This window comes from Symphalangus syndactylus, chromosome 13 (genome assembly GCF_028878055.3).
Source record: "Symphalangus syndactylus isolate Jambi chromosome 13, NHGRI_mSymSyn1-v2.1_pri, whole genome shotgun sequence".
Taxonomy (NCBI): Eukaryota; Metazoa; Chordata; class Mammalia; order Primates; family Hylobatidae; genus Symphalangus; species Symphalangus syndactylus.
This window is the reverse complement of record NC_072435.2, coordinates 99,838,538-99,850,693: the sequence shown is the minus strand read 5'-3', so window position 1 is coordinate 99,850,693 and position 12,156 is coordinate 99,838,538. Positions and strand designations below refer to the sequence as shown.

At 42.3% G+C, this 12,156-nt stretch overlaps 2 protein-coding genes across 10 annotated transcripts in view; both read right to left on the bottom strand.

Annotated features, from left to right (window-relative positions):
* TXNRD1 (thioredoxin reductase 1) overlaps window positions 1-12,156 on the bottom strand; it is a 187,339-nt gene that overhangs the window by 96,028 nt on the left and 79,155 nt on the right. The window lies entirely within an intron of this gene.
* Window positions 4,846-8,987, bottom strand: EID3 (EP300 interacting inhibitor of differentiation 3). The gene has a single exon (XM_055235475.2). The coding sequence runs from the start codon at window positions 6,416-6,418 to the stop codon at window positions 5,120-5,122; it is 1,299 nt and encodes a 432-aa protein (XP_055091450.2). The 5' UTR covers window positions 6,419-8,987; the 3' UTR covers window positions 4,846-5,119.

The following is a 12,156-nucleotide window of genomic DNA, read 5'->3' as shown; positions in this document are numbered from 1 at the left end:
TGAGGCTGAGTACGGTGGCTCATGCCTGTAATCCCAGCACTTTGGGAGGCCGAAGCAGGCGGGCTGCTTGAGCTCAGGAGTTCACGACCAGCTTGGGAAACACGGTGAAACCCCGTCTTCACTAAAATACAAAAAAAATTAGCCAGGCGTGGAGGTGTGCACCTGTAGTCCCAGCTATTCGGGAGGCTGAGGCAGGAGAACTGCTTGAACCCAGGAGGTGGAGATTGCAGTGAGCCAATATCATGCCACTGCACTCCAGCCTGGGCGATGGAGCGAGACTCCGTCTCAAAAAAAAAAAAATAAATAAAGAAACATTATGTTTTTAAATTTTAACCAAACTTAAAATTGAAGTGCTATCATTCAGTTCCATGTAAGTGGTACTTCACCTGAAATATAAATAAGATAGACAGTAGAAAACAGCTCCCCCAAACAGTAGAAGGTAGCACAGTGATGGGACAAGGAAAGGAGAAAAATGCCCCCATACTCCTCCAATTACAATTGCTAGAAATTATGTCCGCTGACTGTGGTGGCTGCTACAGAGGTTCTCAAACTTTCTCGTCTCAGGACTTCTTTATAATCTTAAACAGAGCTTTAAAATTGAGACTCCAAAGAGCTTGTTAATGTGGGTTTTACCTATTTACTATATTAGAAATTAAAACTAAGAAGAAACTTAAAATATTCATTAACAAATTTAAGAATAATATATTTATTAAATGTTAACATGAGTATTTTTATTTAAAATTTTTTTTAATTAGAAGAATGGCACTGTTCTGTATCTTTGCGATTCTCTTTAATGTCTGACAACAAAAGACAGCTCATATCTGTTTCTCCATTCAATCTGTTGCCACATCACCTGTCATATAATCTCTGGAAAACTTCACAGTTTACATGCAAGAGAATTAGAGTGAAAAGGGCAGCCAGGCGCGGTGGCTCATGCCTGTAATCCCAGCACTTTGGGAGGCTGAGGCGGGTGGATCACAAGGTCAGGAGATTGAGAACATCCTGGCTAACACGGTGAAACCCTGTCTCTACTAAAAATACAAAAAAAATTAGCATGCTGGTGGACGCCTGTAGTTCCAGCTACTCGAGAGGCTGAGGCAGGAGAACGGCATGAACCCGGGAGGCGGAGCTCACAGTGAGCCAAGATCATGCCACTGCACTCCAGCCTGGGCAACAGAGTGAGACTCCATCTCAAAAAAAAAAAACAAAAAAGAAAAAAAAAGGGCCTCATACACTTTGAGAACCACTGCTATAGAATATGAGATGATCTGCAGGCAAGTGTCACTTGTTGGCAAGGCTTACATATTGGATAGTCTTCCTTTTCTTCCACCTGCCTGTCATAGTAATCCCTTTCCCCAGTCCCACTCCTAGTAAAACACTGCTCCAAGCTCCCCCAAAAAGGGCACAAAATAGAAAGCAATTCAACTGTGGCAGTCTTTTAAAATCGGAATAAGCAATCCTGACTTTTCCCCAAAACATAGTTTCTATCCTTTGCCAGATTTGTACTTTTTTTCCCCCTACCATTATACATGGCTCTGGTGCAGAAATAATGTGCGTTAAAATACTTGCTCTACCACTCACAAGGCCAGGTGACTTGGACCAATCACCTAATCCTTAACGAAGCTAACAGGTTCCTGACCTCATCAAATGGCTGAGTTTAAGAAAGATAATGCATGTTAGCATAGTGGCTGGTAGGAATTAATCCCTTTAAGTTACTAATTCTCCACCTCCTGAAGAATGGAAATTGCCTGGAACTAAGTCAAGAAGTGCTGGAATGTATTTTACACCGGTGTCCTCTGCTGAGCTTCCCTGTGTCAATCTCCACTATTTTGAAATGCCCTATTCCTAACAAATCTTGATCCAGTATATAGACAGACTAGCATGATGTTATATTATTTCTATTCAGTATACAAACATATTAGCAAGAAACAAGCAGATTTGCAGTTTGATTCTTAACCTCTATAAATTTTTAATCTCCTTTTTTCTTCAAGCTAAGCAGTCACTTTAATTTCAAAATTTCAAAAATTATGAGGCAATCCATCATGCCTCATCATTTTACTGGTTGGTGTCATGCCAACCAGTAAAACTAGAAACAGAAGTGGTCAACTCTATATTTTAACAGCTATTAAGTTTAGAGAAGACCAAAAAAATTACCTCTTCTAAGCCTCCAGATTCTCTATTAATGCTTTTAAATCATCACTGTCAAATACTCCTAGTAAAGACATGAGACATTCAACAGAGTAACTGATTGTCAGTAAAGTACTGGGGCGGGATCTTTTTGCTGTCATTAAGAGTACTTTTTCTTCCAACAGCAGATCTCTGCAAAACCCAAGGAACTTGGTTGGTAGAGACATGCTGGAAATGAGGATGAGTGAGATCAAATGGTGCTTCCACGACTGCTACTATAAATCAAAGGATACTAGACACTAGCAAGGGTCAGCGCTCTTTCATATGTGAAAGGAGTAACTAATTTAGAAAATAATTTGCCAAGTTTCATGAGAAAGTTCTATTTTTGCTAAAACCTCTACTATATTATTGGTGAAGAACCTCATCCCCATACATGAAAAATCCTTCCTCTCAGCGCCTCTGCCCGGCCGCCCTGTCTGGGATGTGAGGAGTGCCTCTGCCCTGCCACCCCGTCTGGACGTGCGGAACGCCTCTGCCTGGCCGCCCTGTCTGGGAAGTGAGGAGCGCCTCTGCCAGCCACCCCATCTGGGAAGCGAGGAGCGTCTCTGCCCGGCCGCCCTGTCTGGGAAGTGAGCAGCGCCTGCCCGGCCGCCCCGTCTGGGAAGTGAGCAGCGCCTCTGCCTGGCCGCTGTGCAACCTTCCAAGTGTGAAGTGACAGCCTTCGTTGTAGAATGAATGAAGACACTGGCACTGATTATATAACACCTTGGCAGCTATCTCAAGTCGTTGATGGTGGAGGTATTAGAATTATAGAAGAAAGCAAACATACAAATTTGACTAAAGGTGATTTTGTGACTTCTATTGGCCCTGGCAAACCAAGGTTATTCTGGATTGAAATAGCCTTGAAAAGGTGATGTATATATGAACGTATCTGATTTTTTTTCCTCGTATAATTCTTGTGTATTTGATATTCAGTTGTGTTTGTAATCATGGAAAAATAAAAGCATATAAAAAAAAAAGAAAAATTCTCCCTTTCAGTCTTGGTGTCATTTGTTGAGTCTTTGGATTTCCCTTTCCTTTACCACTAGACTTACTAGGAAAGTTTGCCACTGCTATGCGTAACAGATACCTAAACATTTGCCAAAGTATTGTTTAATGGCAAAATTCCACGACTACCAAAAATTAAGCTCCTATAGCGATCAAGGGGAAGAAAGCTTATGGGCATGCTTACTGCACCTTCTCGAGTTGTTTTCTTAATGACCCAAACTTTTGGCAATAATCTCCAAATAAGGTTGTAATTTATATTCTTAAAACAACTGCAAGCAACGGAAAGAAAAAAGCCTTTACGGCTTTACACGAAGTGAAGAACATCCAGATAAACTAACATGTTTTGGTTTCAGCAGGGTCAGTTTCCTGGCATTTAAAGCCCTATTAAGAAATGCAAAATTTGGCTCATGCTTGTAATCCCAGCACTTTGGGAGGCCGAGGCGGGTGGATCACTTGAGGCCAGGTGTTCGAGACCAGCCTGGCTACCATGGCGAAACTCTGTTCCTACTAAAAATACAAGTATTTCCAAGAACCAAGAATGGACTGCCCTTGGGGAAAGAGGATCTAGGATCCAGTTGATGCAGCTTATGGCTTGTCCCTGTGTGTACAGTTGTTAAATTATTCTTTTATTTTTATTTTTAAGAAGTTATTCTTTAGATAATATAGGCATGTAGCTTAAAAGGAAACCTCAAAAGGCACAAAGGATTCGTCTCATTTTAAATTAAAAAAATACTGTATCAGCATCAAGTAATTAAACATTTGTTTGAATATCATTAAAAAATTTTAAAAAATAATAAAAAAATAAATTAAAATACAAGTATTTGCTGGGTGTGATGGCATGCACCTGTAACGCACAAGAATCGCCTGAACCCCGAAGGCAGAGGTTGCAGTGGGCCAAGATTGCACCACTGCACCCCAGCCTGGGCAACAAGAGTGATACTGTGTCTCGAGGAAAAAAAAAAGATAGAAATACAAAATTAAAGTGAGACAAATATTCAAAGTTGTTACATGATGAAAAAGCGTAGATTCTGAAGGACATTCTATGTACTAGCAAAAACCACAAAGGGACACTAGGGTCCAGAGAAGAAATTCAGTAGATAAAAACTACAACTGGATAGCAAGATTTTGTGTTCAACGTATAATAGTTTGACAAAAACATCTTCTGAGGATACTAATAGATGAAGTTATTCAATTGTTGCCCAGCTTATCAAATATAATAGTTTTTCCATAAATCTAATGGTCCTCTCGTGCCTAACTTCTAACAATTCCATGCATTTGACCTTGCTGTTCTCTTGCCTAGAATGCCTTTTCCCTCTTCGTGTTTCTACTCACCTTTCAGCCCTTGGCTGATACCTCAACTACTACAGCAAAGACATTACTTTTGCCGAGTCCAATAACAGAAATGGTTTAGAATATGGATACTCACTCATAAATCCTAAGTCTTCTTTGCAATGACTTCTTTAGTCTTAATGTTGCATATTCACTGCCTTACAGGCAGGTTTTTTTTTTTTTTTTTAACTTTTGTTTTTTACCCACTCTTTCCCCAACCTGGTTAGGAACCCTTTCTGGGATTCCCTTGGTTCCCTATGACAGAGAAAGCAATGCATCACAGAGCATCATCACTGATTTTCGTAAATTATTATATTTTGCAAATTATCAAATATCTCTTAATTTGGTATCCAAAACTTGTTTTTATTAATAGTCTTAAAGGGCATTCAATAAAACGCTCCCATAAATATGCCAGTGAATGTTTTAATAACAGAAGATCATGACCTTATAAATTACTAAGAAAAATACGCTGCACAGTAAAACAATGTCGGATGTTCTTGAAAATACTTTTTCCCTTTACAAGAGATACAACATGTGCTTCAGTTTACATTTTGCTCTACATCTGAGATAACTTCAGAAAAAAACACAAAAAGGATCCTATACTAAGAAATCTTTACTATGAGGAATATGTAATCACAGCCTCAGAAATTTCAAAAGCTGCCACAATGTTTTTCCACTCCTGTAAAGTCAAAGATATAACTCCCTGTTTCCTGCCATGGCAACTGGAATCATTTCCCTCACCCATTTGGTTAACATTCATCGGCTCTAATATTGGCAGCCTGTCTTCATCAAGCCTTATTCTTGCAAAACCATCTCTTACAATAAAAGAAACATAAAATATATTCTCCACAGTACGAGAAAAAGAGTTTGGATCAATCACAAACTCAAAATAGGACACAGGAGTATCAGGATACTTTCGAAAGTAGGTTTGCAACAATCCCAAAATCCTTTCTACGTTTTTTTCTGTCGCTTCTGGATAACTACTCAGGTCCAACTGCCGCAACTTCGTAGGCATGTTCCCATTTTCTTCTATCTTGCGAACTTTTCTCTGGTGTTCAAGTCGGGGCTTTGGTGCAGAAGGTTCTAGCTTGAATGAACAAAAAACAAAATGGAATGTCTCAGCTTTTACCATCCAGGATGTTGCTTCCTTTTCTATTGCCTTCCAGAAGGAAAGAGCTATGCTATCATCACAATCACTCAACTTGTCAGGATCGCCTTCCATCCAATTCAGACCCACGAACAGAAACAGAAAGTCACAAAATGCTAACTGATTAAAGAAGTTCATATCTGAGTTTAACTGCTTTGCCTTTTCTTTACCCAAATCAGAAGCCATAACAAGAAACTGGGCGTCGAGGGCTGCTTCTCTGGTTCGGCTCACGCCATCAAACAGGACGTTGGCTTCCTCCAGAGCCTCGGTTAAGGAGTTGTTCGCCGAGTTCACGATGTCCTCCCGGTTCTGCCGCACGCAGTACATGAGCTGCCGGTACCGCCTGCGGATGCTGCGGCACTTCTCCTCGTCAGCGGTGAGCTCCAGGAGCTTTGGGTCTATGTCGGCCTCCCCAGAGCTGAGGTCGTCAGAGCAGCCCGCGGCCCTCACTGTCACATCCATCTTCATCGGCGCTCCCTCCGCCGCCGCCTGCTTCGCCGCGTACTCGCTACCGGGGATGATCACGAGCTGCTCCTCTCCTTTCTCTTCGTCTCCCTTCCGGGAAGCTTTTTCAACCGACATGCCGGCCACGGGTATCTCTGAGGTAACGGCCCCTCCCAGCGTGTGGAAACTGGCGGCAGTTAGAGCCGAGGACGCCCGCCCATGCGCACTAGCGGCCCGGCCCGGCGCGACCCGCCCCCAGCACGTTCCGCGCGAAGACAGCCCCGCCCCGGCCCGACCCAGCCACAACCCGAGGCGCTCGCTCATAGACCAGCGCGGCGCTCCGAACACGCGCAATAATGGGCCCTGACCTCACACGCGACTAATGCCCGCTCAGGGGACAGCTATTCTTTTTCAAAGCATTTACAGACTGGATCACCTCACTTTAAAAAAAAATACTTGGACAACTTTAGACAAAACTATTGAGGAGACTAAGGATCCTGCGCTTTAAAACGCTCGCTGCCATCATGCAGTGAGGTCGACCTGGTTTTGTTTGTTAACTAAATCTGGCTGGACTGTAAACCGTCGGTAAGGCCAAGGACCGTGAAAAGCAGAAACTCCATTAAGCAGGCTGAATTCTCAATTCTTTTGCAAGGTGGTGTTTGGACTCATTATACAAATGTAAATCGGGTTAATTACTTTCACATGTCCTCTTAAAAACCAAGCCCCCGGGCCGGGCGCGGTGGCTCACGCTTGTAATCCCAGCACTTTGGGAGGCCGAGGCGGGCGGATCACGAGGTCAGGAGATCGAGACCACGGTGAAACCCCGTCTCTACTAAAAATACAAAAAAATTAGCCGGGCGTGGTGGCGGGCGCCTGTAGTCCCAGCTACTCGGAGAGGCTGAGGCAGGAGAATGGCGTGAACCCGGGAGGCGGAGCTTGCAGTGAGCCGAGATCGCGCCACTGCACTCCAGCCTGGGCGACAGAGCGAGACTCCGTCTCAAAAAAAAAAAAAAAAAAAACCAAGCCCCCTCCAATACCCCATCCCGAATATCTGTGGGGTCGGGGGAGCCTCCAATATCCGTGCTAACCCCTGCAGGAAATTGGGTGCTGGGCATGCGCATTACTCAAGTGAACTTTGGTTCTCCACCATCCAGGAGTGGAAGAATAGAATGGGTAGAGATCTCTGCAAAAGAGCTATTTACTTGGAAGCTTGCCAACAGCTAAAGGCCATCGACACTGAATGGGTAGTAACTCTGAATCCTAAAAGGTGGGCAAAGCTATGAAGATTTCAGATACAATCTAAGGATATGAAAGCTTAATCTGTAAATTGGGTGAGTAATCTTCATTGGAAAATTTACCCATTGGATTTAATGGGGTCATTGGAAACTCAAGTGCAGTTAAAGACGTGACTCGTCATCTGTCTCACCAGCAGCAAATAGCAAAGTATACTTAACAATGGGAATGGCCAGGCGCGGTGGCTCACGCCTGTATCCCAGCACTTTGGGAGGCCGAGGCGGGCGGATCACGAGGTCAGGAGATCGAGACCATCTTGGCTAACACGGTGAAACCCTGTCTCTACTAAAAATACAAAAAATTAGCCAGGCGCGGTGGCGGGCGCCTGTGGTCCCAGCTACTCGGGGGGCTGAGGCAGGAGAATGGCGTGAACCCTGGAGGCGGAGCTTGCAGTGAGTTGAGATCGCGCCACTGCACTCCAGCCTGGGCTACAGAGCAAGACTCCGTCTCAAAAAAAAAAAAAAAAAAAAGGGAATGAATACACATCTGGTTTTTAAAGAGAACATGCACACAAACAACCCATGAGCATCAACAGCTTTTCAAACCTGCAACAGGTACACCTTAAAAAAAAAAAAAGACACCCACAATTGCACGTGTCCAATTGCCAGTTTCATAGCACCAGGAAGTAAATTAGCCCTACCTTCCTTTATGCATATAGACTTGTTCGTATTTCTTTAGCATTAGCAGAAAGTTTTTTGTAAATGTATAAACAGCAAAATCTAGTGGTATTAAGTTACTCCAAAATCCTTATATTACCATTTGCTCCCAATTATTTTATTAACTAGTGGTAATTCAGGGAGATACGTGCATTTTTCAAAACACCATGCATTACGGTTAGTTGTACATATATGTGATCCTACCCTTTAGATTGTTGGCTTCTCAAAAACAAAAGCTGGGTTTTAGATCTTCCAAACATAGCTGTTTTTACATGGATGCACTTATGTACTGAATGTATAAGTTAAAATAGATTTAAAACTATCCTAGCATCTACTGCAAGTTATTTGGCAGCAAAGATTAAGTTCACAGATTCGTGGAAGTAATCCTATACACTGAAAGGAAAAGTTGACTGCTCTTCAGAAAAAGTTCTTATCCCTCTTCTGAAATAAAGGAAAAATGAAAGAAAGGTAAGTTGAGACCCAGGATCATTAAAGGATCGTATCTTTCCCAAGTCTTGCCAATTACAAACTAGTATTTAAACTTGTTTTAAATCTTAGGTGAAAATACAGTTAAGAATTCCAAGACTCAAATCCAAAAAAGTCTGCTTTTACAGTGAACGATATTCTTAGGAGCGTCTCACATCCACTTTAAATTCAACAAAAGCAGCCGGGCACGGTGGCTCACGCCTGTAATCCCAGCACTTTGGGAGGCCGAGGCGGGTGGATCACGAGGTCAGGAGTTCGAGACTGTCCTGGCTCACATGGTGAAACCCCGTCTCTACTAAAAATACAAAAAAATTTGCCAGGCGTGGTTGCAGGCACCTGTAGTCCCAGCTACTCTGGAGGCTGAGGCAGGAGAATGGCCTGAACCCGGGAGGCAGAGCTTGCAGTGAGCCGAGATCGCATCCATGTAGATCCATAAGTGCATCTATGTAAAAACTGCACTCCAGCCTGGGTGACAGAGTGAGACTCCATCTCAAAAAAAAAAATTTTTTTTTTTTAAATTTAAAAAAAAATTCAACAAAAGCTACTTACAAAAGATAAGCCAACCCTTCCCACCCTATGGTGCCTATTTTCTTCTGGCTCAGAGGAAGGAAAATAGGCTGACACCAATTTGCTACATAAAGACCCTTTCATCTAAGAATTTCAAAATGCCTTAGAAAACTATATTCTCCCAACCTGCTTATAAAGTATTACTCATACCATTTACAGGGATTTCTCAGGAGATAACAGCCCACACAACTTGCTCAGAGCCACAGAGCATATCAAGGCAAGCATTATTAAGTTGTGATTTACAGTGCTGAATGCATTCTATGCTAGATCTCCAAGAACTTTATTAACATGTAACTTAGATCATCCTAAGAAAGGCAGACTTGCATTATGTTCCACCTTTAAAAATCTGCCTTTAGGCCGCGTGCAGTGGCTCACACCTGTAATCCCAGCACTTTGGGAGGCCAAGGTGGGTGGATCACCTGAGGTCAGGAGTTTGAGACCAGCCTCATCAATATGGAGAAATCACGTCTCTACTAAAAATAGAAAATTAGCTGGGCGTAGTGGCACATGCCTGTAATCCCTGCTACTTCAACCTGGGAGGCAGAGGTTGCCGGTGAGCCAAGATTGCACCATTGCACTCCAGCCTGGGCAACAAGAGCGAAACCCCACCTCAAAAACAAACAAACAAAAAAAATTTGCCTTTAGACATTGCTACAAAGTAAAACAATCTCAAGTTCAATAATTTTCCCCAATCATATAAAGAATGGGATTTCCATGCTGGTTAATCTTTAAGTCATTAAACAGTGATTTCCTAACCTAAGGTCCAAGTGCTACTAATAATTATTTAAATGAAGCTTAAAAAGAAGAAACTGCACTACTGATAAATTTATCTGTGACTAGGAATAGAAAGCAAGAAGCGCACTGGTACTTCAAAGAAACCAGTGGAGTCTACCTTATTCCCGCAGTATAGACTAGTTCAGGCAACCATGAGACTGAGTTGCCTCAGAGATAACTTAGCTCCCCTCTTCCCCCTTTTTCCTCTTTCTTCGCTCAAGAGTTGCTACCCAGGGTTTAATACAGTCCTCCATTTCCTTTCCTCTTTTCTTCAGCCTTTTCTCCTATATTTTCAGTTCCTTTTCTAGGAGTTTAGGTTAATTCCAAGCATTCTTGAGCTCTTTCCCACAACCCATACTGCTCAACACAAACGTGATAGGGTGGATGATAAAGGTCACATGTCTCCCCATACCCAAATAAAGGAAGAAGTCACATGAGTCCACTATTTTTCTCCAGTGAGGTTTTGCTGTTAAGACTTATCTATAACAAATGGATTTTTAAGAGACTTTTTGGAGCCAAAGCCAGGAATCAGTCAGGTTTGAGTCCCACACTCTAACATATACACTTATCCTAACAGCTACCTCCCTAAACTTTTCTGTTCCTTCTTTCATAGCAGCTTTTCTCCCTTCATACCACCATGGCATCTGTTTAATAGAGTTGTGAAGAAATGTGGTAAAAGTCCTAGTTTGATTTGCCAGAATTAGCAGGACATTAGGTATAGTTTCTCTTTCATCTTAACTTTTTTTTTTTTTTGAGACAGAGTCTTGCTCTTGTCGCCCAGGCTGAAGTGCAATGGCACGATCTCGGCTCGCTGCAACCTACACCTCCCGGACTCAAATGATTCTCCTGACTCAGCCTCCCAAGTAGCTGCGACTACAGGCGCGAGCCACCACGCTTGGCTAATTTTTTTATTTTTAGTAGAGACAGGGTTTCAGCATGTTGACCAGGCTGGTCTTGAACTCCTGACCTCGTGATCCGCCCGCCTCAGCCTCCCAAAATGCTGGGATTACATGCATGAGCCACTGTGCCTGGCAGTTTCTCTTTCATCTTAATTTTCTTTAAAGTTATGTTTGTGTGTATATATTTTGTGTTTTGTTTTTTATTATTAAAGGTGAACTTTGCTATGATGACAGATATCTGTATTTTTTTTTAATGAAAATTAGTTTCTGAAAAGACCACAGACTGTGGGAGGGGACGATCTGGGTTCCAATCTTGACCTATTAGCTATTAGTATTATCTTAGCCAGCTTACTTAACCTGTCAGCCTCCAGTGTCTTTATTTATAAAGACAGGAATACTACTACAGTTGACCCTTGAAGGAAACAGCTTTGAACTGCACAGATCCACTTATACCAAAAGCGATAAAAAATACAGGTCTGCCTGCTCCTTAAAGAGGAAAAAGCTTGTGAGAAATAAAGAAATAAATACTGTATTTGTAAGATGTGATGTTTCACATCCGGTGAATACGGAGAGCTGACTTTCCATATACGCTGGTTCCACAGGGTAGACTTTGGGACCTGATTATGTATGAATTTGGGTATACACAAGGGTCCTGGAACCAATCCCCTGAAGATACCGAGGGACAACTCTATTTATACCATATATTTACTATAGTGAATGAAAATTATGTAATATATCTGACAGTGTTTTCAACTACTGAGTAGGTACTTAATAAATCAAACAATCCCAAAGATAGCAAATGTAAAAAAAAAAACTGTAATCAAACCAGTAGTTTCACTTCTGAATGTTGCTTTAGGAACAGAAAAAAATTTAATTTTTTTTTATTTTTTATTTTTATTTTAGATAAGAGTCTCACTCTGTCGCCCAAGCTAGAGTGCAATGGTGTGATCTCGGCTCACTACAACCTCCGCCTCCCGGGTTCAAGTGATTCTCCTGCCTCAGCCTCCTGAGTACCTGGGATTACAGGCACGCGCCACTGTGCCCGGCTAAGTTTTGTATTTTTAGTAGAAATGGGGTTTCTCCATGTTGGCCAGGCTAGTCTCAAACTCCTGATCTCGTGATCCACCCGCCTCAGCCTCCCAAAGTGCTGGGATTACAGGCATGAGCCACTGCGCCTGGCCCCAGAAAAATATTTTTAAAGGTTAAATCAGTAAGGAGGAACACAGGAATATATTCCACTATAACAAATACCAGTGAAAAGAAATTTGCCATATAACAAAATTTAAAAAACCTACGAAGGCTTCAACTATTCAAAGCGTGTACAGTAACACTTTGAAAGGTAATCCTCTGTACCAGATATTCTGAAGCAGATCCACAAATAGTCTGA